The 23387-nt window shown below is 34.4% G+C and overlaps 1 protein-coding gene across 1 annotated transcript in view; it reads right to left on the bottom strand.

Annotated features, from left to right (window-relative positions):
* LOC121369995 overlaps positions 1-23137 on the bottom strand; it is a 74056-nt gene extending 50919 nt beyond the window's left edge. The window contains exons 1-24 of the mRNA XM_041495078.1: positions 23044-23137; positions 22037-22177; positions 21494-21610; positions 20155-20394; positions 18702-18858; positions 18254-18461; positions 17322-17465; positions 14999-15359; positions 13448-13754; positions 12048-12174; positions 11337-11573; positions 10745-10954; positions 10094-10365; positions 9455-9608; positions 9031-9252; positions 7925-8075; positions 7227-7510; positions 6209-6406; positions 5491-5626; positions 5007-5041; positions 3516-3657; positions 2809-3038; positions 1928-2095; positions 573-744 (exon numbers count right to left, since the gene is read on the bottom strand). Of these exons, the coding sequence (XP_041351012.1) occupies positions 573-744; positions 1928-2095; positions 2809-3038; positions 3516-3657; positions 5007-5041; positions 5491-5626; positions 6209-6406; positions 7227-7510; positions 7925-8075; positions 9031-9252; positions 9455-9608; positions 10094-10365; positions 10745-10954; positions 11337-11573; positions 12048-12174; positions 13448-13754; positions 14999-15359; positions 17322-17465; positions 18254-18461; positions 18702-18858; positions 20155-20394; positions 21494-21610; positions 22037-22177; positions 23044-23137 (4507 nt within the window). The remainder of the gene's footprint in view (positions 1-572; positions 745-1927; positions 2096-2808; positions 3039-3515; positions 3658-5006; positions 5042-5490; positions 5627-6208; positions 6407-7226; positions 7511-7924; positions 8076-9030; positions 9253-9454; positions 9609-10093; positions 10366-10744; positions 10955-11336; positions 11574-12047; positions 12175-13447; positions 13755-14998; positions 15360-17321; positions 17466-18253; positions 18462-18701; positions 18859-20154; positions 20395-21493; positions 21611-22036; positions 22178-23043) is intronic.
* Positions 23138-23387: the final 250 nt, after the last annotated feature.

Raw genomic sequence — 23387 nt, 5'->3', positions numbered from 1 at the left:
GTAAATGTTGCTGTAATATAAATATAATATAAAAACATCTACCTATAGTAATAGTACTTGTTTTAAAACTTTATTAACGTCAAAAAATTAAATAATAAGTCGGTGACTACTCCACAATTCAGTAGAAACAAAGGGCCTTTGTTGCAAGCGACTGGAGCGTGAACGCGCCGGAAGTTATTTAGTGGCTAATTGGGGCCGCTTAGCGCTATGCAAATCAAGGGCAGATAAGTATGTTTCTAATAGAGGCTATACAAACTTAAAACAGCACAGCTGAACTAAAATATCTTTAACAAGGTATCAGACTACCAATTATAATTGCAAGTTCAAAAACACATTGCAGTATCTGTAAAACTATAGAGAAAATATTATATGTGCATTTTTCATACCTGAATAATGAGTTGAAATGATGATGATGATGATGGTGGTGATGGTGGTGGTATTATTATTTATTATTATCATTATCATACTATCATACTATATTATACTATCATTACTATTATTATTATTATTGAACTTTTTATTTTTTAAATAAACTTTATAGCTCATTAAATAAGTGAAAACAAACATTCTACCTAAAACATCAATGACGACAGACGACACAACAAGAGCAGGATCAAACGCGGAGCAGTTCTTCACATCAGCAGATATAGTGGTGGACAGTCCAACTTTGTTAAATCCTCTGATGGCAAGACGTCTGCATTCTCTGAAGTCCAGCTTACCCGCGAGAGTCACAATAAATGAGGTCTGTGAATTTTTAAAAACATTTTATACTTTTAAATTATTTGTTTAATGATCGTAAGTAGTAATGTTAAAGCAAAACTGAGCATTTGTGTATTTACACCATTTAAGTAATGATAAAAACCGATGTCCCAATTGTTACAATCAAACTCGTATATTTATACACAGTATTTACTATTTCACATAGCTTCGTCACAGTCACACTAGGATCACGATTTATCATGATGTTTAAACCCAAAACTATAGTACTGAGAAATATTAATGAATTCACATCCCTAGAGGATAAAACAAAACATATTATTCAAGAGAAGTAGGGGATGACGAATTGCAGAAAGTGTTTTTTCCAGATGTGATTGTTATTTCTCCATAAATATCTGACTAAATACACCGTCATCATTATAATATGTCTATAAACTAAAATCTATTTCGACCTATTCATCTTTTTGGTTAAAATCTCCAACAGATATTTCGTTGTTTAAACGAAAACAAAGGACTTTACAACCATTGGTTTGGTTCGTGATGAGTCACGATATGCTCAACTGTTGCAAACACCGTTAATCATCACTGTTTGAATAGTGATTCCCAAGTAAATGTCAACACAACTTTTCCTATAAGTTGTCGTGTGCAGGGTTCTTCTAATATAATTGATTCCATCATAAGAATGTACCCTATATTGTAGCATTTCATAAGTGTTTTATTAGTAATGCGGTGGCTACGACGACGCGTAACAACGACCATATGACTTTATGTATGATTCAAATGGGTATACACCAGTGTAGTGCAGCATACACACTTATATGTCACAGTCTGTACATATTGATGGAAGATCACTGCAGGCACAAAACGTTGAAGGTCGATTACTTTTAGGGCGTCATCAAGCCACAATTCATGTTCAGGATCTTTTCATTGGAACCCACCGTTAGCATCCATCCATTGCCTTCTTATTTAATATATCCCCTTTATTTAATATTATATATTTGTATATTGTATTAATATATGGAAATCCATGATCCAATAAGGGGATATATGCCTACTTAAATTTTTTAAAAGCAATTTCCAAAACCTAGTACACACAAAATATTAATTTAACTTTTAGAAGAGATGCGTTAGTATAAATGATCTTCTATACATCAAGCTACACTATATCCAAATTCATATATGAATCTTTAAAAATAGCATTTTTACTTACATCTGCAGAATTTATGTCTTGAAGATTGGTCACATGAGTCCACTTTTCTAGCAGACGGCTGTCATGTCTGTTGTCAGTGAGTGCCCACTCATATCGTGAAATGGCCGACATGGCTTCATCATTATCAATTATGTCAGGATCATAAAACTTACTGAGTTCGACATCAATCTGCAAACACATATACACGTATATATAATCATTTTTATATTCTCATCAAAAAACAAATTCATAACAATATAATGTATATATAAGCCGAGCCAAAATGTTTCACATAGTTTATATACCACAAAGTAATGACTTATAATTATTTATCAATAACCTCCTCTAATCACTGCTAGGTTTGTAGAACGTTAAAACGTGGACCCTTGACCAGTCATCAACAGTATCAGATACAGATTTGTCCTCCTCAAATATTTTGCCACACATATCATTTTTCAAATTTGAGAATAAATTAATGACCTTGGGCTAGATCAGGTGAGTAAGGAGGATAACTTAAAGGTCAACATTCCCATTCCCATAATGTTTCTCCTTGATAGACTGTAAAAAGTTTATTTTTACTCTTTATCGTATTTACTCTTGGTAAGTAATCTTGACATCCACATACCCGTGATTAATAACGTGCTCTAATGGTGTCGCTAAACAAAACAAACTTTGGTAAGTAATCAAAATTAGTAATACTGTGAGTCTTATGGCCTGGAACAACATCTGGTTAAAAAGACACATTCCCCTAAACACAAACAGAGAGAGAGAGAGAGAGAGAGAGAGAGAGAGAGAGAGAGAGAGAGAGAGAGAGAGAGAGAGAGAGAGAGAGAGAGAGAGAGAGAGAGAGAGAGAGAGAGAGAGAGAGAGAGAGAGAAAGAGAGACGTAAATTTAGTTTTACCTGAGATACTCCAGAAGATTCTTTATATTTTAAAATAACTTGTCCTGCTCTTGGTGGATGTGCTGTTATTATGACGCCATCACTGAAAACTGGTTCAGTACAAACTTTGCCAACACAAAACTTGACTGCAGCTCTGTACGTGTCACCTGGTTCTAAATCTACACCTCCTGCAGTTATGGTATCAGCAGATGATATGTGTTCATAGTCATGGACGATGTCCCAACTGTTAACTGTAATAATAATGTTCCAAAATATAACTAATGTTTGCAATTTGACAACAGAAACAGCATTTTATGTTAATTCATCACTACCATGTCAAATGTTCTCAAAGTTTGTTTAGCTTGTTACAAACAAAACTGCATAAAGAAATATTGGGGAGTCATGTCAATTTATTTAGGTACCCACCAAACAAAGCGTGAAAAACAATAATTTGGTATAGTTTACATTTAAATAGTAAATTGGGGTGAAAAACCTGTACTGATATATGTATCTCACAGCATGCACACATTAACCACAACCGCCGTTATCGATGATAGTAAACAAAGAGGCAGACGATGAAAACTAGTGTAGAACTTGGCTAAAATTCAATAATCAGTGCATGTACATCCTGAAACAAGCAGCTGTTAATGGCTTTGTGACAAGGAAGAGGTCCCAACTTATATCTAGAATCACCTACAGGTAATCAGCACTCTGAAAATATAGCTGACCTAGTTTGGTGTTCTTCTTTTGCAGACTCCAATAAGCATCAGGATACAGGGACTTGAACTTTGCAGAACGCGTCCAGTGAGCAAAATACACTGTGGTTGAAGCCTGGTATGATATATCATCCAGACACGGCTGTTCTGGAACCTTTGATTAGAAAAAATAATATTATATTACACGAAGTGTTGCATTTAATAGTAATATTATACTAGATATAGTGGCAAAACGTTTTAATAAACTCAGTTTACATATATACATCCCTTCATACTGTAGTATAATCTGAAAGACAAAACCGTAATACATGATCAGGGTCGTATATCTGCACAATGCATAGAGTCGAATGGTGATTTGAAAAAATAGTGATTGATCCCATAAATCTCAATTTAGTGCCTTGCCTACCAGGGCAACCACCAAAATGGCGGCGAAACGATGAACGTTTGTTTTTCCAATGTTTAGACTTTATAACTGGAATAAATTTATCTTGATGTCATGGATGGGTCAAAGATTACTGGTGGCCAACTATTTGTTAGTGACATATTGCATGCGACAGCAAATCGAAAGAAGTGACTTACACATGTTTCTTTTGTTTTCGTACGATCATAGCGTTCTAGATTTTTAATTTTGTTGGACCACTTGCCATCGGGATTGCACAAAGTAACTGTGGATTGTAAACGTCAGAGAACTTGTTAAAGATTTAAGCAGAAATAAATATACAAAAAATACATAAATGGAAACAAACAACCATCTGAATGACAAATTTGTTATCCATGATCAAGATCATATATCTGCAATGTAGCAAAAATAGTGGTTGATTCCATGAATCTCAGTCTAGTGTCTCGTCTATAGGAAGACAGCAACTCCCGATGAAATCCTTTATTGACAATTCATCCTTTTGACCGTCGCAAACATGACTGCCATTTCTAGACTAGCTTACTATAAAGTTCCCCCATTTTGTACATATATTCGACATACTTTTGTATCTAGTCTTGTACATTCATTATATCCAGTGTAATTTTTTCAAACTAATAAAGATTTTTGACAAGGTAACATAATCAGTCATGAGTGACATAGACAACATTTTGTTACAAAATGTTTAGTTTTGACACAATAATCTCTTGGAGGTGTATAGTCTGTAGAGCGATCACCCAATGATCAAGGGTTGTAGCATTGAATCCCTTCGGTGGAATCATTCTTTGGTTGAGTTTGTTTTGTCCCAACCAGTGCCCCACGACTGGTATATCAAAGTCCATGATATGTACTGTAATGTCTGTGGGTAAGAAGGTATAACAGATACATCGTCGCTAATGAGAAAATGTAGTGGCTATGAAAATTACTGTCTTACAAACAATATTATACTCGCGTCCATTGTTGTTTACATAATGCATGATTCACCAGTGAAACTATATGATTTATCACTTATCTTTTACAAGTTTCGGTAAATGAGACATACTTCATATGTTGTTCTATATTGTGATACAAAACTCAAGTTATCATACCTGTTGATAATGCTCTGGATGCCATTCCACTGCGTCTGAAAGAACAAGGCCATTTTATACACAAATATTGTTGTAATGTTTACAATATATGCCATGATCTACGATAGACCTCTAAGAATTGAACATTTGCATAAATCAGTTACGGGTTACGATTAAAAGAAATTTAGCTAATCCATTATTCTTTGCATAACTCCTTATGGTTATGTAAATGTTGTCCTAAGTTGAATGTGTGAATGAAAAATACATTATACAATTCTAGACTGAAATGCGAACAAAAATATTTAGATAATTTTCAGACCATTAGCCACAGCAGAATTATATCTAATGAGGTATAGACCTAATAAGGGTAAAGTCACAAACACGGATAGAGTCATAAACATCACATTTATCTTGTTTTACTAGCTCCATGACTTTCATAATTAATTATTTTAATTCTTCAAATGGTTTTGTATTTTTTTTACTGTTAATGTAATAATTACAGTACCTGCTGACACACACACTGGACCATCCTTGATGACAACCTCAGACACCACAGTCTGGTTTTCAACTACTTGGAATCCATCAGATGACACCCTTGTGTCTCCAGCTTCATTCGTGGCCACAACCAGCACATAATAGTTCTGCAATGTATATTGAACCAAACGATCCTTTAAATGTTTTATTTCCTTACACATTTATTAATTTTATTTTAGAAGACATACAAAATGATGAAATGTAGTTTATCTTATTTGTTTTGCTTAAATTTGCCAACTGTACTAAACTCTGATTACATTCACTTTTCTTGTCTTAATCTCTATTTCCCCTGCGCGTGCTGTAACCTCACCGTGGTGCAGGGGTGTAACATTTTCTTTGAGAATGGCCAATACAGCACAAAATTGAAGTTTTGAGTAAAATTCAGTATCCATAAAATTCTGTGATATTTGTGTTTTTGCACAGTTCTTTACACTGTTTTTGTTTAAACCTTGAATTTTTATATTGATGTTGATCATCACTTTATTTATTTGCATTACCATAGTTTGACACCCAATAGCCGATGTATTTTTCGTGCTGGGGTGTCGTTAAACATTCATTCATTCATTCATTAATCTCTATTTCATATTTGTAGATATATTTTGCATAGTAATTTTAATATTAGTGAATGCATCTCAGAATAAATATATAATTATTTCGTCACATTATTCCACATATTATATTCTACACACCTGGTGAACACTAAGACTGAGAGATGTAAACGTGTGTTGAGTTTTACTGCTAACATTAACAAGCGATACGACATCATCACTGTCAGGTGTTGTTCCCAATCCAACTTTGTATGTAACACTTCCTAGACCATTGGTGAATCCAAACCACCGAACACTGAGGCTGTTTGAGGAAAGTTGGTGGTCACTGTCTTCTAATGGCTGAAATAGAGTTCTAATTCTTAAATATGCCTGACAGAATGAAGAGCTGTCATGATACAAAATAAATAAATACATAGCATCTGTCGTTTGCTACCTTTGTTATACCAATCTGGCTAATACATGTTATTTTATTTGTTAAAACTGAAACAGCTTGTTGTCAAATCAGACAAAGTTGATGTATACAAAATTGCAATCAGTTTGAAAGATTTAAGACGTCAGCTAAAAGAATCTCCAACAAGTTACAATATTTAAACCCTTATAGTAATTGGATTGAATTGTCTATGCATTTAAATACCATCCATTGGCCTAAGAAATTGTTTATGTTGTGGAGCTGAAATCTTATCGTTCTCCAATCATGGGCTAACTGTGAAGTTGTCACTTCCATAAGCATACAAGACTGGATGGGGGAGAGCACGGGTTGGCAACTGACCACTCAGTGCTAGACCAAATAGTCAAATTCGTGCAAAAACGATATAGATATTCGTGCAAATTGAGTTGGCCTGAAACTTTTATAACGTGTATATCATTATACCCACAATATTAGATGTAATCCATGTAAAACTGCGTAGTGATTCATTTGCAACTGTATATAGCTGGTTGGCAGTAATCCTAATATGAATATCTGTTGTTATCCAGATTCGGACATTTTCATTTAATTCCGACAAAAATTTATACAAATGGGAGCCCGTACGCCTGTAGTCATTTGAGGGTATTAAATAGTGTGGTGGGTTTTTTTTATATATGGAGCACTTTAATTAACTAGTTTATGATATTAACGGTATTTCTGACAGAAAACACAATGTACTTCTCGTTCACTCACCAGTGTGTCCAATGTCTCGACTTCATCGCTTGGTATTACTTCATAGACTAACCCAGCATGTGGAAGTTCATCATTGTGTACATACGGCTGTGATGCAGCCACTATGTGTTGACTGACTATGTTTTCCACTTGGACAGACACAAAGTAAGTGTGTTTCTGATGAAGACCGAACTGTAGATCCGACACAGGAATGGCAGTACAAACAGGTGGTGAGGAAATAACACATCCTCCACCAGCTTTCAAAGCAGACCACTGATGGGTTTCTTCACTACCAGCTGAGTGTCCTGTAGAAAGTATACAATATGACAATGTTTCCATAAAATTATAAAGAATTTAATTAAACTACTATTCCACGCATATAGATTAATTTATTTAATATGTGTTTATAGGTTCTTATTAAATTGAAGTGTTTAATCTTTGTATACTGGGCCAGTTCATCTGTTATTGAGAAGCATTCCAAAGACCACATTTTGAAAAAAGTCTTAAAAATGTTTCTATTTTTACATCTTTCGTAAAGTATCTAACTTTATGTATTTCGAAAATGTTCAGCTTTACTGAGTTGGATGGCTATATGAGATTTGTTTTTTGTTGATTAATAACAACATGACAAAAACACACACATAGATTTCTCAAAACCATGTAATATTATAATGACATTTCATGACGAGATGCCAGACTATATCCAACTTGTAACATACCAACTGCAAATGAATACTTCAGATACTCGGCTTCCACATCAGTGAATGTTGTTGGTGACCATTCAGCAACCAGATGTCCTTCTCGCAGGAGTACTCTTATTGGTGGACTGAAGGTTGGCTTTTGAGTTAATACTATCACTGGACCAATCACCTTCAACACAAATACGGTTTAACTATAATACTTTTAGAGTAATATTTAAAACTTTAAACGTCCACTGAATTTGTTGCCAATAGTTCTAAATAACACAGCCTTTACATATCGACTACATTTATATAATACCCAGTAATACATTTTAGAGTGACATTGTCTTTAGCCTATATTTAAAGTAGTTTCATTGTCCAATGTCTGTAATAGATGAAAGTTCATTTTAAATCATAACTTTGTTTCTCCTACGTATGATATTACTGTGAGCAAATATCTGCTTTACACTATTGCAAAATTAGGTTGACACATATTAAATATAAAAACTGATACTTTAAACAAGAACAATTATTGTTTCGCCTAAGTTACGAAGTTAAAAAGGCAAAATCTAAATATTACTTTTTCAACAGCATTGAGGTTGTAAACGTTTGCATTTAGCTCATTGTTGAAATGCCTTATTCAGTTCCATTTCTCTCAAACTATCAGCTCTATACTAATGAAACTTGGTTTATAGTTGGATATTCATCACAAAGTGTGTGAATTCATTAAATTAAAAAACAAAATATTTAACTTTTTTTAATTTAATGTTTTAAAGTTTATTTATTACTTTTGTTTTCATTCTTTTTTAAATTAACATACATTGTAATGATAATCTATGGATGTAACTGTCAGCGATGTAAAATAAATGTATGGTACACGAGACATTTATTTCTGCAGAATTCTTTTTAGCATGTAATTTAGTCGTCAAAAGAGCTATATTCGTCAGAAACATATTACATTGGCAGCAAACCCATGACACTCCTTATTAATATGGACTAATCATCTTTGTTTGACATTATTTCTCGTGTTGTAATGTACATAGACAGCACGAATGTAGTAAAACATGTTTCGAACACTGGACAACTATACTTATGATACCTGTCGACTAACCGTGCAGTGTAGTCTGGTGTAATACTTTATGTACCTTACTGGCCGCGTGTCCGGCCTTATTGATGGCATTAATAACAACAAAGAATTCTCTTCCTGCATTGACGTTATCATGAAATAGCTGAGCGTGATCATGGTGGTGTGTAGATGTGAATGACATGAGGTCAGGAGAGGCAGCGCCGTCTTTACTTGATGCAAAACCAATTTCATAATCGTATATTCCACTCTGAGGATCGGATCCGGTCCAATTCATGTGCAGCTGAAATATAATTCAGATATTACCATCTCACAATAACTGAATACGTTTTCTTTTGTATTGTACATGCACGTCTACATTAAGTTATAATTATAATAATGTATTATCATGGGATCGACAAAAGTGGTCTTATTACGACGATGATTATTAATTTCACATACTGCATGTTCAAGTTAGTTTGGAAAATTATATTTTCTATTCTCACTTTAAATTCTCTAAAGATGTACATCTTGTCTAAGAATTCACCCGGCATTCCATTTTCCTGAACACAAACTGATGTATCAACTGTCTTGGTGTCTCCATTTTCCATCTTATAAACTGGGAGATGTGAAACATCACTCACTGATGTTGCTTTTCTTCTACAATATATTAGAACAGGTTCAGTAATGTACTTTTATACTATTAAGTAAGTGTAACTATCAAAATAGATCATATACCAAATCTGTCAGTAACCAACACTGTCCCTACATATCAGCCACCACACGTATGACGTGAGAAACCGAGGAAAATGCGGCTCAAAGTTTGACATCATTTAGTTTGCTGTTGAAAAAGTGATGGCATGTATGCAGTAATTTTACAATATATAATTAACACAAAGTGCTAATACCCGAGGATTAGGTTTTGAAGGTTATTCTCTAGTATTTCACACAGAAAAACGTACAAGTATTATGTTAGACGTTATAGGTTTTCCAATGTGACTCCTCATACATAAATACAGTTTTTCGTTGACAAAATAGTGATTAAATATGAAAACTTTAAAAACAAAACAGCTATTTTAAAAGAAACTATACATCGTGATAAGTTATTGATAATATCTAATGATTTGTTTGAAGCTGATACATACTGGCACTCGTTGTTTGGACTCCGTACAAAAAGCCTTCGCCTGTCGTTTTTCACCAACCAGACATCACTTCCAGATTTTACCAACCCTCCAACAATACGTGAATCCAAAATGGCCACTTCAGTCACTTGAGGTGGTGATGAATCTACAACAACTCCATCTGAACACACTGGGTGAGAAGGAGCCATCGCCGGATTGTACGCAACCACTGTTACATAATACTTCCCATCCGATGATGCATCCCACTCAGCCTGTGTAGAGTAAGTCTCTGTAGCCTGAAAACAGATAATACAAATATCTGCATGTGGATTTTGTGAACATAACGAAAAGACAAATATTTTTAAATAATCAATCACTATTTTGCCAAATGCCCACTCGACTCTACATTATGCAGATATATGACCTTGATCACTTATGGCTTTGTCGTTCATATTTGAAATAATTTGTCGAGTCGACATAACATCAGAGTAAATACAACTTTGTCCTTCTTATTACATATTTAAAATACGTTTTTATATCATTGGAAAATAAAACAAAATTGTCCCAGAAATCAGGGAAAGCCTAACCTATTTCATTTCGACAGGACAATACCCAAATATGTATTTAACAAATGATATGGAGTTTTAAATAACCAATCGTTTTACGAAACGTTACCTGCGTTTTATTAAGATCAGTGGAAAATGCAGAAATGTCGTTGCAACTTGTTCCAAATAAATACTGATAGAACGCCACTCCACTTTCTTTATCAAAATATCCCTCCCAGTTGGCAAACAGAGTTTTTGAAATTTGGTAATCTCGTTCACTCTCTCCAGCTGGACCATCATGGACGATTCCCCCGAGAGGAGGACTGCTGTCAATTGTTATCTAAATATTGGAGAAAAAAAATGTTTCATTCTAAAAGACAATAAGGTATACATGATAACATAATAATATAATAACATATTCATTAGAAATTTACCATATTATACACAACTCACAACTGAACTGTAATAAAATTATTCATGTTTATTTGTTAATACACATTGGTAGAAATCTGCCTCATTCGTTGGTAAATGTCAGCTATAAACAATGTGTAGTACAAAAAATATATGTTATTAATAACTCTTTGCATGCACAACATAAAATTACAAAATCTTAATAACATAATTTTTAACGTAGTCAGAACCAGAATTAGAATACCAGTAAAAGAAAATGTTAGTTAATAAACGTTTATGATATCACTGATATTGGACTGTATTTCATGTACCTGAAAATCCAACTTGGTAGTTAGTTTTGCATGATTGGTGACTGTCACTTCAAGGTAATAGTCTGAGTCATGAACTCCCGAATGTTTGTCCTTCAACACTCCCCCATCTTCTTTTCCTGCCGCCACAACTATAGGTTTCACTTGAAAGTGACGGTGGAAACATCCAACATATGGAGTACAGTAGCAGTTAGCTCCCCTGGCATAACTTCCATATTTCTTTTCACAAGCTTCGACAGACTGTATCGATAATATATTAATATCTCAACAATTAATGCTAAAAATGTCTTAAGAGTGACAGGCTTCCGGCAGACAAATATGGCACATGACATGTTAACATTCACAACGTTGTCAAAACTTCCCTTTTTCTCCAATTTGCAGAGAGATACGGTTTGGACTGCCCTTCATATTGTATCATTTTCATATAAATCTTCTAAACGTTTAAGTCATTGATGTGAATGATTACAGCTCTACAGAGTGTCAAATTAAACTTAATAATATGCATACTTGAATGTTAAATATTAAATGTTGTATCATTTTCCTATAAAGCTCGTAAACGATTTAAGTTATTACAGCTCCAGAGAATTTTGTTAAATTGAATTTATTTATATGCATACGTGCATGTCCTCAAACACAGCCAAATTAAAATAGTACCTTAGGATACACAAAAATAAACAAGTGGCATTGAGAAGTTAACGTGTGTTAATACATCACCTGGTATCCACCTTGTGCTACAATATGCTCTAGCCCATGAACAATGTCTACACCAGTGTAGTTGTCGAACAGTCGCCATGCCACTGTCTCCAGTCCGCTGTGATCATCATAAGCTATCCACTCAATGCTGAATATGTTGTGTTGAATAAAAAACCATACATTTGTTTGTCTTAAAGTGTATGCATGATGTTCTATAAAACAGTACTGCAGTTCCATTTAATTTAAGTTATAAATGCCTTGAAAATATTCTAAATAGTAAACTTTTGTACTTTCGAGTATATAACCGTAAGATAATATTTTAATATAGTTTAGCTTTATGTGCCTCCTCTATTTTGGCTGCCTGGTTTACATTGTAACATGTGTTTAATTATATCTTTGTATGAAGTAGATTACTGATTTACAAATATACAATTCATAAATAATCCTGATATGCATTACCTAATATTCTCTGTAAGATAATTAGTTAATGATTGCAATGATTTAAGGCTGCTTCATAATCACCGCAGTTGCAATTGCTCGTCTCATTTGTATTTAATACGTATTATTAATAATAACGATGATGATGATGATAATAATAATAATAATAATAATAATAATAATAATAATAATAAATTTAACCGCAAGTGGTAATGATGGATTCCCAAGCTGTAATAGCTGTACATTACTCAGACATATTTATACATTATTTAATTATAGCAATAATTACACCCCTTCCCATTACACACACCACATACACACACATACATGCACACACTCAACCAAATAGGTCGATAACTTTCTTTACAAACAACAATAATATATTTTTAAAACACACAAATAAAACATGATAGGACTCCTTTAAAAGGCTGACCTCACAAAAAGCAGGCATAGGGTGTTGCGTAATTGGCCATAAACTCACTGGTGTCATCAGTCTTCAAAGAGATGACTGCAGTAGCCATGCGTGCAGATTGTATTTTGGTAATACTATTTTTGTTTGTCGTGCCATATTAGCAAATGACATTGCACTTGTCTCATATTTCACACGTTAATAAACAAGTAAATGGTTAATCCTAACATATAAATTTCATTTATGTTAACGTCATAGATTTAAAGACACAAACAGAGCAAAAATGTAGAACATTTGAACAATCTTTCTGAAAAAGTTCAAAACTTATACAATGTAAATCGACATTATTGTTTATTGCGCGCTAACGAGTAGATTGTAACAGTGAAAACAATATTTGTGTAAGTTGAAAACTTCTCGAGTTACAATATTTGTTGTGTTTTCGAAATGGAAAAATATGCCAGAAACAGGCCGGGGTCAACATTAGAAATCCCTAGCCAAAAAGGCTTGGGAACCTAATACTACTACTAATAATAAGTAGTTTTAATGTTGTATATATAGTAGAATCTGCACTCACGTAAGTTTGTTGAATTCCTCAATATCATGTACACTGATATTGAGTCGATCTCCTTTCGTAAGCCAAAGGTTCTCTATTACAGGTGGTGAGGTGTCGATGTGTACAGTAACATTCTCTGCAAAGTACGTATCTCGAACATCGTAGGCTCTCACCCAGAACATAAAGGTGTCACCATCCTCCAGTGTTGGTCTTACAGTCTGAGTCTCTGACAGACTCTGATCAGTGAAATCCTCATCAACAGGAGTTGACGTGAACGTTGAACCACCTTTGTGATCAATCTTGAATGATGTCGTAAACTTTACAATACCTAAATGACAAGCGTATATCATATATATTACAGCCATCAAACTGAAATCTGTCAATACATTTGAAGTGTCAAGACTGTCAGACATGTCATTAAGTGTCATAATGAATAATGTGAGAATAGCTAACATTATACGTTAGCAAACAAAACACAAATTTAGAAACAGGTTGCTTCTTAAGACCAATAACAAGCACTTGTCCATCTCAATTTTAAAAATCCCAAATAATGCAACATGTCAAAACATGTACTCATTTTTCTTATCAGTATTTCTACTTCATCAAAAAACCAAAACCAAAACATAAAACCAACGAAAACAAAAAATTCCACTTTTTCATTTATTACTGAAGATTATTTTCTGTTTTCTCCTCAGATTAAAACTTACTGTAGGCACAGTAACATAATAATTTGGTACATTTAAATCACTAAAAATATATGTGTATATCAGTGAAAAATATGTTTATGTGTGTATACATTATGTATAATGTATGGATATGGATATGTATGTTACAAAACCACTTTGTAATGTCAAGATTCAGGGCACCCCATCCTTGACATTATCACATTGATCTGGGGTTAATTATCTAAAACAAAAAAAAAATATATATATGACGTTGCAACACTCTGTCATCTCAAACTGTACATGTAGGCAAGGTTTGATGGTCCACATGAATTAGTAAGAAGGTATGTTGCTGGTTTTAAGAATTTAAGTTATGCATCCATGTGGGATAGAAAAATGCATACGAGGTAGTGGAAAGATCGATCTATAGGATACGACGAGGCTTCCCAGAAAATCCTGCATTAATTATTATTATTATTTGTTTTTACAACAACAAAAAAAAGGACAAGAATTAACTCGCTTGAAAAGTGATGTAGCTTTTATGATTTTCTCTTGTTTAGTGTACGACATTTGTTTGATTTGTGTAAAACATTAAAATCGACGGGGGAGTGGTGCGGTCCATAATTCGAAGGTTTTGCAGACACATTGATCAAATAATATTTTGTTGGTATGTGGTAAGATGTTTTTCATTATTAGAATAAGCTGAGAATCTCCAACTCAGTGCATTCAGAATATCATGACAAATTCTAGACACATCCCAGATATTCAAACATATCCATATTAGTATATAATAACATCGGTCTACACACCTAGTGTTTAGTATAATACATTCTAATAAAACAAAATTTAAAAACCACTAGGTATCCAAGGTGTTATTTCAAAAAACCTGAACACATAAATATTATCATACCCTGTTTGTTTGTAATGTTGTTGATGGTCCGCAGTCCTTCTTTGTCATCATATTCTGGAGATATTCCTTCTGGCAAAACGCGATCAAGCATATGGTTATTTTCATGGAATGCATTAAGGTATCTCTTTATCCAGGTCACAGTCACAGAGTCTGCTGTGGTTTGCCATATGTAGTCTGTCTCTGTTGATGCTGATGTTACAATAAGTGTGGTGTTCGCTTTAGTGGAAACCTCTGACGAGTCGTCAAATATGATAATCCTTCTTGCTTTTTCATAGTTGTTGGCTTTATCAAAAGCTGACAAAACCACGGCAAAAATACCAGATTTCGGAGGTTGATAGATAAAGAGATTCTGAAATGATTGCTACAATTAATAACACGTAATATATCATATAATGTAATATTATTCCATAAACTACCATAAATATTTCTTACTATGGATGTATTAAAGGTAAACCAATAATATAATAACTATTTAACATTGTGTTGTAAGACACCACTTGAGCACATTGATTAATTAATCATTGGCTGTTGGATGTCAAACATTTCTTAATTCTCACACTTTCTCTTCCCACAAAACATAGTAGCACATAATATGGTATTTGGTAGGAGTATGGCGATCTCGCCCCGTGTCGATCTCGCCCTGGCGAAGTCGCCCCGGGCGAGTTCGCCAGGACTTATTTTCATCGTTAGGCGAAGTTATCATACATATTAGACTTGCTAGAAGACATATATTACAACATATATTATAGTATATATCTACTGTCATTATCAGCATGTTTTTGTGCCAAAACTACAGGGTTATACCACTTATACTACTAGTTTTGTGTTGGGACACGCTGTGGCGAGATCGCCATATTTACTTCCGTGTTGCATGTTTTCACCCAAAAATTATTTTGTAACATGGGGGGTCGACTTATAAGAGGGTAAAAAAATTTCACCAAAAAATATTACTGTTTTGGGGATTATTTTACAAGTTTTATTGTTGAAGTATGCTATGTATTTATACTCAAAATATGTTAATTTGACACATTTATTTTTATAACCTATTTTTTTCCAACGGTTTTGGTTATGCGAAAAGGCGTACGATCTCACTCACATGCCAACATCCACTTAGTTAAATTAAGTCATAACTAATAGTAAAAATGTAAACAATACTAACTACCTGTTGCCTGAGTTTATTTTGAAATCTGGTCACTGGCATTAATGGTTGTTCAAACAATGTTTTGGCGGTGATTAACTTCATGAATATTACTAGCTTTCCCTTAAAATAGACTGATCTCTGCAGTTCACTTATCTAGAGCAATAGGGACACACATCATTTGGTACAAAAACCAGTGTACTTTCCAGAGTTATCCTCCTTACATGTATTAATATGGCGGCATCGTGATACTTTCAGTTTTATCGTAGTGATCTGTTGTCAGTGTTTATAAATAAGTTGTTGTCTGTGTGCACAAAACCATCTGTACAGTACTATACAGTAACAGTCAAACAGCTTTCACTCTCTACTAAGGGAATATTTCGTTTTGATGCTATGTAATAATGATAGTTTGATTGGAATAGTCTGATCATATTGCGATGTACAAAACGTGAAAACCGAAGTTTGTAAAATAATTTTCTTTTGTTCAAATATTATTGTTCTCATGTGCTGAAAATAAGTAATATTTCAATATTTATAAGTAGTTTTTCATGGGTCGACTTATAAACGGGTCAATAAAAAAATACGTTTTCAGGGCTTGAAATTAGGGTATCGACTTACAGGCGAAGATATACGGTACCAGTCATAACGGGTACTGGTTGGAACTGCAAAACCCAATGAGACTGCTGAGGAGGATCAATTATATGGCCAATAATATAATAAATGCAGCTGCCAATAGAATTTTGAATGATTGATGAATTTTCTTCCCTTTTTGGTTTGGGCGGATCCAAGGGGGGGGACCAGGGGGACGCGTCCCCCCCAAAAATTGTTCAAGTGCCCTCAAAATGTCCAAGTGCCCTTTTTGTTTGTAGAATTTTTTTTTTTTTAAGTAAACAATAATTATATTGTAGATAAATGAAATCAAGATTTTCGTGTACATGCGCAAGCTTGCAGATATGTGTCTGTGTTATTGAGTCTCAATGGGGCCCCATTGAGGTTCTAACGCGAGTGACGCCAATTTACTTCATTATTGCTAGTATATTATGACGTAGAACTGTAGGAATTCATATTAATTGTAAATATCAAAACTTGTAGTAAGGTGCCCTTTTGACGAGTCAATGTGCCCTTCTTTTTTGGTACCCCCCTAAAAATATTTCCTGGATCCGCCCATGAGTTATACAATCTTACATCTGTGATCTTGTTGTTCGAAATTCGTGCATTTTGCCTCAGTCCTTGACCTTCAATATGTATGAGTTCATACACTTCTAATACGTAATAACTGATGCCAGAGTCATCGTCCACCCATCTGTCCCAGCTGATCTCAATGGGAGACTGAAAATAACAAACATAAGCAGCTATTCAAAGTAGACGATATTTCGAACAATGCTGTGTGTGTTTTAAAAGCATAGATTCTTGTCCTTATTCATTTTATCACACTTTGAAATTCTATTACTTACAAACCGTTTAGAATAATAATAAAAAATAAAATAATAATTTTAAAAAAAACGTTTAGAGTAATGTTTATACATTATATATTTGTGATCATTTTGATGTTAGCAGTTCATCTAAACTGTTTGCCATCTTTGACAAATGTGTGTGTGTTTGAAAGATATTTTTGTCACTCAGTTTTCCGGGAAAAAAACATTTAGTTTGTTTTTAGAAGAAGGAAGGAAGGAAATGTTTTATTTAACGACGCACTCAACACATTTTATTTACGGTTATATGGCGTCGGACATATGGTTAAGGACCACACAGATATTGAGAGAGGAAACCCGCTGTTGCCACTTCATTGACTACTCTTTTTAATTAAAAGCAAGGGATCTTTTATATGCATCCCATAGACAGGATAGCACATACCACGGCCTTTGATGTATCAGTCGTGGATTTTTAGAAGAAAGAACACGAAGCTTAGTCATTGGAATGAGTAATATATCAGGAACTGAATGTTTGGGCACCAAACTAGATAATCGATCTTGAGATATACCTGTCATTTAAACTAAGTTACCTGATTGTAATTGTATCTGGCATTAAAATAATTTTATAGTCCATACACAATGTTTAAAATGCATTTTGTGAAGTACACTAGTACTGACACTGTATTTGTAAGTGTTAGAACGTACTGTCATGGTAACATCTGGTACTGATAACACATCGTCTGGACACGAGCTCGGCGGATTACAAGTGTGGTGTGGTTTTATGTAATCCATGATGATTGAAAATTCCCTGGATATAGTTTTACCTTCCAGGTAGAATCGCGATATAGCACTGTTCATAAAGTTCTTTACATCCACATAACCGCCATTCTCCGATTCTATTAAAAATGTAATCCTGAAAGAGACGTAACATTTTAAATACATTTACCTTGTTTTAATTAAAATGCACAGGTCATAGCAAAACTACCAATCAACGCTGTAATTTAGGCTTAACTAAAGTATGATGCCCTTCATGATGATGATGATGATGATGATGATGATCCTGTTTGAGCTCCTGATTGTCATATTTTATTTCACGTTCTGCAAGACATACTCTGCTAAACAAAAATTAAACTTGTAGTCAGTGTTCACTTACTGATCACTGTGTTGAAATGGAAGCTGTGTAGACATATTTACTTTCACGCCAAACAGCTCATTTGGAAATAACCTTCCTGTACACTGAAACCGATTCTGTTCTGGGTTGTTTCTGCTAGCGCCGGGACATGGTCTTTTTTCTGTTCTAACAGCTTCACCTGAAAACAAAATTGCAGTCACCATTACATAATTGTTTATAAAACACAAGTTTCGCAATTTGCGGACGTTTTGATTTCAACACAGTAAGTACAATTCTGTATTTAATAATTAAATTTCCAAAACTTCTAAAAGAATTACTCTCAAGAGAGAAATGTTATGCATCACCTTTTTAGAATTGTAGTGTATGATATGTACATTTTCATACAGATATGTTATTCTGCTGTATTATTATAATGCATTTTTAAAATATGTCCTTCCTTCAGTCTCGTTTTCTTCTTGTTATTGTAACATGTGTCTTTACATCCCGCTCTAACAACACTATACTAGTCCTTTAGTTTTTAAATCTCCCATTCCCCATTATCCATCGTTGCGGATTTATACAGGTCACTTTCTAATATTCGGTGGTCATTTCTGGCAGTGTTAAGAAGCACATGCAGCCAACACATTATGCTTATAATAAAAATAAAGTTTGCTCTATTTTTCATAAATAGTTAATTATTTGTTTAAACGTGTACTCTGACCTTTCTATGTTACAGTCGATATATGCACCATGGATATAACTACTACCACCTCTCACCCTTAAGTGAATCAGAACAAATTGGGGTCAAGATGCTCATTTCACAGATAACTGGTAGATTTTGTGACTACCCTAGTTCCGTACAAAAGTTTAGTATTTTTTACTGGTACCTATACATGTTTCAGGCACAAGGCTACGTGACACAGTGGTACTAGATGAAATAAAATTACATACATTTGTTTTTTGCCAAGATAATCCTTTTTTAACCAACACACTCACATTTATCACCAATCACAGGACTTGTGGTATTACCTGCTCTATGAAATGTTTAGAACTACCATAAACATTGTTTGAACGTTCGAAGATAGATTATGTTTTTTTAATGTCACGTGTTTTGGTGTAGTTTATCAGAATGCTATATCGTACTGTAATTGTCATTTCAAAAAAAAAACCCACGAAGATAGCAAAACGTGGCGATGATTGTCATAAACCTTCGCCAATTTTAATATATATTTCAGCTAGGTATAAACAATTTATAATGCATTCTTGCACTATCAGAACTAACAAATGTGAATTTGTATGCGTTTAAACATTGAATAACTGGGGGTGTTTTTAATATAGTAAGAGCTACAGTCAATTTGAATGATATACATCATAACATAACCTCTTATACACTTGTCGTCTTTTATGGACTATCATTTTCTACAATATTATTTCCGGTACTACTTTTTCTAATGATATTGTTTTAGAAATACAGTAGATATTCATGTTTTCATACCCCTTTTCAGCTTGAAAGTAATGTTGCCACGAATAATGCCAATCTTTGATCCAGTGATGTAGGCAAGCGACGTGACTCCACCTTTTTGAAAATCTGAAGAAAACATGTACGATATGTTCGAAGGTGATTCGATGTTAGACCATGACGTGGTCTCGCCTGAGTTGTGCACTGGTGTCTCGGTGGTGTGGTTGGTGTCTGCGACTGTGAATAGTTCGTCATATAGGTTGGGTTTGTCTGAAACTGAATAATGGACAATTATGTCAAAAACATATATTAAAGATACTCTTGATACATAATATCAACATATTATTGATATACAATATTTAAAATATTTGTTTTATATACTGGTACGGTATATACTACTTTCTTCTGCTCAACATTATATTACACATGTGTAATGGTTTTCTTGCGCATCGTTTTATATCCGTGTTTTAGCTCCATGCACCAGGTTTTTTCTCACTGTAGCAACATGTACGATACCTATAAGCAGGTTCATTCATAGTGAGTTGACAGATTGTGGGTGTTGTGTTTCGGGGGGGGGGGGGGGGGGGTAATCCCACTGCCCCTTTTTCTTTTACTCCTTTGAATTCCATCTCATTTCTTCCCGATCTGGCAACTCTTCCTATCTTTCAACTTAGTTCGCTGTCCACCTCCACGTCCCAGTCCTTGTCTCTCCAACCGCCATACACCTGTCATTATCATCAGCATTTATCCGTAGGTTTAGTCTGACCACTTCGAGAGTATTCAGTAGTTACTTGTGGCATTGTTAAGAGGTACTAACCACCTACTATTATCCCCTACTACCGGCGGTCGTTAGTGCCGTGGGTCAGACCACCTTTATTAGCAGCAGATAACGAGGATGCCAGGTGGGTGCAGGGAAGTACACAGAGACTGCACCCTTGGAGGTAGTTGAGACAGGTAGGTGATGGGGTGGTCAGCTCAGAAAACAGATTTGGAGGAAACTGACAGAAAGGGTTGAAACAGATTGAAATCGTAGAAGAAATTGGAAAGTGTTTTATATTAAGATAATGAAAATGGTAGGCAGAGATGAGAAAGATAAATGAATGTGTGAGCAAGCTTTGACAGGATTTGAACCATTGTTGTCAGCTTCATTGTCCAGCACCTTATCCACTAGACCACGGCGCTCACTACACATTGTGTTATGAATGCATTAACTTGAATTTCACAGGTTCAGGCATATCTACTGTGGCATAAACATTTTAGTAACATTGAGTATAGTGTTACATCACTGCTTCGGTTTTGCAACTTCCTATCTTTGCTTTCAATATTACGTTCGTCTTATTCCCTATACATTTTGAACAGTATATTTGCTGCTTACTTTTTTCACAGTGGACACCGTAATATCCAGTTGCACAAACACAGTTTTCAACCAAACCGTCCCCCGTACAGATTCCTGGATAACAACGTGTGCTGTCACTTCGCCAGGAACAGGCCTCTGTAAATACGTTCACATTTATAAATGTATACAAAATTCTATTTGGGTTTATAGTAATGTCAGATAAAATTAACTTTTTTGTGGCAATGTTAAGTAGTTATTCTGTTCTCAAGTGAAAGTAACGTTATAGGTATGCATCAGTTTGTTGCTGGGGTTTTATTTTTATGTAAATAAATAATGAAAACATCAAGACAACATAATGCATGTATGTTGACCTTTTAGTAGTAAGTAGTGTTGTTTGTTTTGTTCACATTTTTAATTACTGACATTAAATATGTGATTAAAAATAAACAATAAAATTAATAGGTAAACATAAGTAATGCAATGAATATGATACAGTGATATTAGAATTATAGTTATCTTTTCGCCTACAGAAAATGAAGTGATACAAAGATTCCTGCTGCTGTTTTAATAAATAATACTCACTTAGACATTGTCTTCCTCCATATGTTTTAAAATAAGCTCTTTTTCCTATTACATCTGTGTGCACGTCGTAACACCGAAAACACCTTTCGTCAGTTTTCGAGCTGCAGTCTTCCACTTTGCAGTTGTTGATTTGAGTGCACACTGCAAAAGGTATCAATCAACAATAAAGCAAAACACGTTTGAAACGCACCACATAGCCATCGTCAATAATCATATATACTTCATGATTAACACAACGTCGAAGTATACATTGCATCTCGAATGTACAGCTATACTTATTCCAGTGAGCTCTGTCTTGTGCTTGTTTGATTTAGTAAACTGGTCTTGGTGTTGCAGTTCTTTTTGTGGCGGTGCAAGAAGGATATATTGTGCAGTAAAGTTTATCCCGTGAAGTGAAAATGTCCTCCTAAAGATAGAGATAATCAACCATTATTTTGCCAAATGACCATTCCACTTTGCATTGTATAGAGATACGGTCTTGATCCCGGATAATGGATTTTTCGTTCATATTATAACACACATTATTTATACTACGAAGTGGCCAGACAATGTTTTCGCATGGTATAGTGTTTAGACAACTGTTAAAGCTCGTGACAAGAGGAAATTATTTTACTCTGGACATGCAAATGATAATAACTGGTAACTCGTTTATTATCATATATATACCATACAGACACCACGGCCTATAATATACTAGTGGTGACACTGTTGTGATGGGATTATTGTTTAGATGCAACTTTTGTGCATCTACAAAATTTTAAAACTTGGATGTCCTCCATTGTGCGTGCGTACGTGTGTGTGTGTGTGTGTGTGTGTGTGTGTGTGTGTGTGTGTGTGTGTGTGTGTGTGTGTGTGTGTGTGTGTGTGTGTGTGAAATGGTAGGTTGGGAAGAACTGTCCTTTGATATATAAACAAGTTAGCGGTTGACGTGTTGGGATTATGAAAATAACTGAGACGGTGAAATGTGAAGGCGAATAAACATTAAGCTTGTAACACACTGTACTCACTGTCACAAAAGCCTCTTCCTGGCGCACTGAAGAAACCTTGGTTGCAGTTTTTACAGGTGTTTGGTCTGGTGCATTTTCCTCCACTTCCAACCATTTTTGTTTCATCCCAAAAGTTCTCGTTACAGATATTGTCTACATCTGTACTACCCCTACATATAGCTGTAAAATATTGTAATATTTGGAATTGAACGTTTTATCCAGAATTAAATTTTCGAGTAGCAACCTATCAAAAATATACATACGTACAGATACACAAACACACACATAGCTTTATACATCCACCAATACATACATACGTACATCCATACATGCATACATGCATGCATACATACATACAGACAGAC

This window comes from Gigantopelta aegis, chromosome 4 (assembly GCF_016097555.1).
Source record: "Gigantopelta aegis isolate Gae_Host chromosome 4, Gae_host_genome, whole genome shotgun sequence".
In the NCBI taxonomy this organism is placed as follows: Eukaryota; Metazoa; Mollusca; class Gastropoda; order Neomphalida; family Peltospiridae; genus Gigantopelta; species Gigantopelta aegis.
The sequence above is the reverse complement of the archived record's forward strand: the minus strand, read 5'-3'. Positions and strand labels throughout refer to the sequence as shown.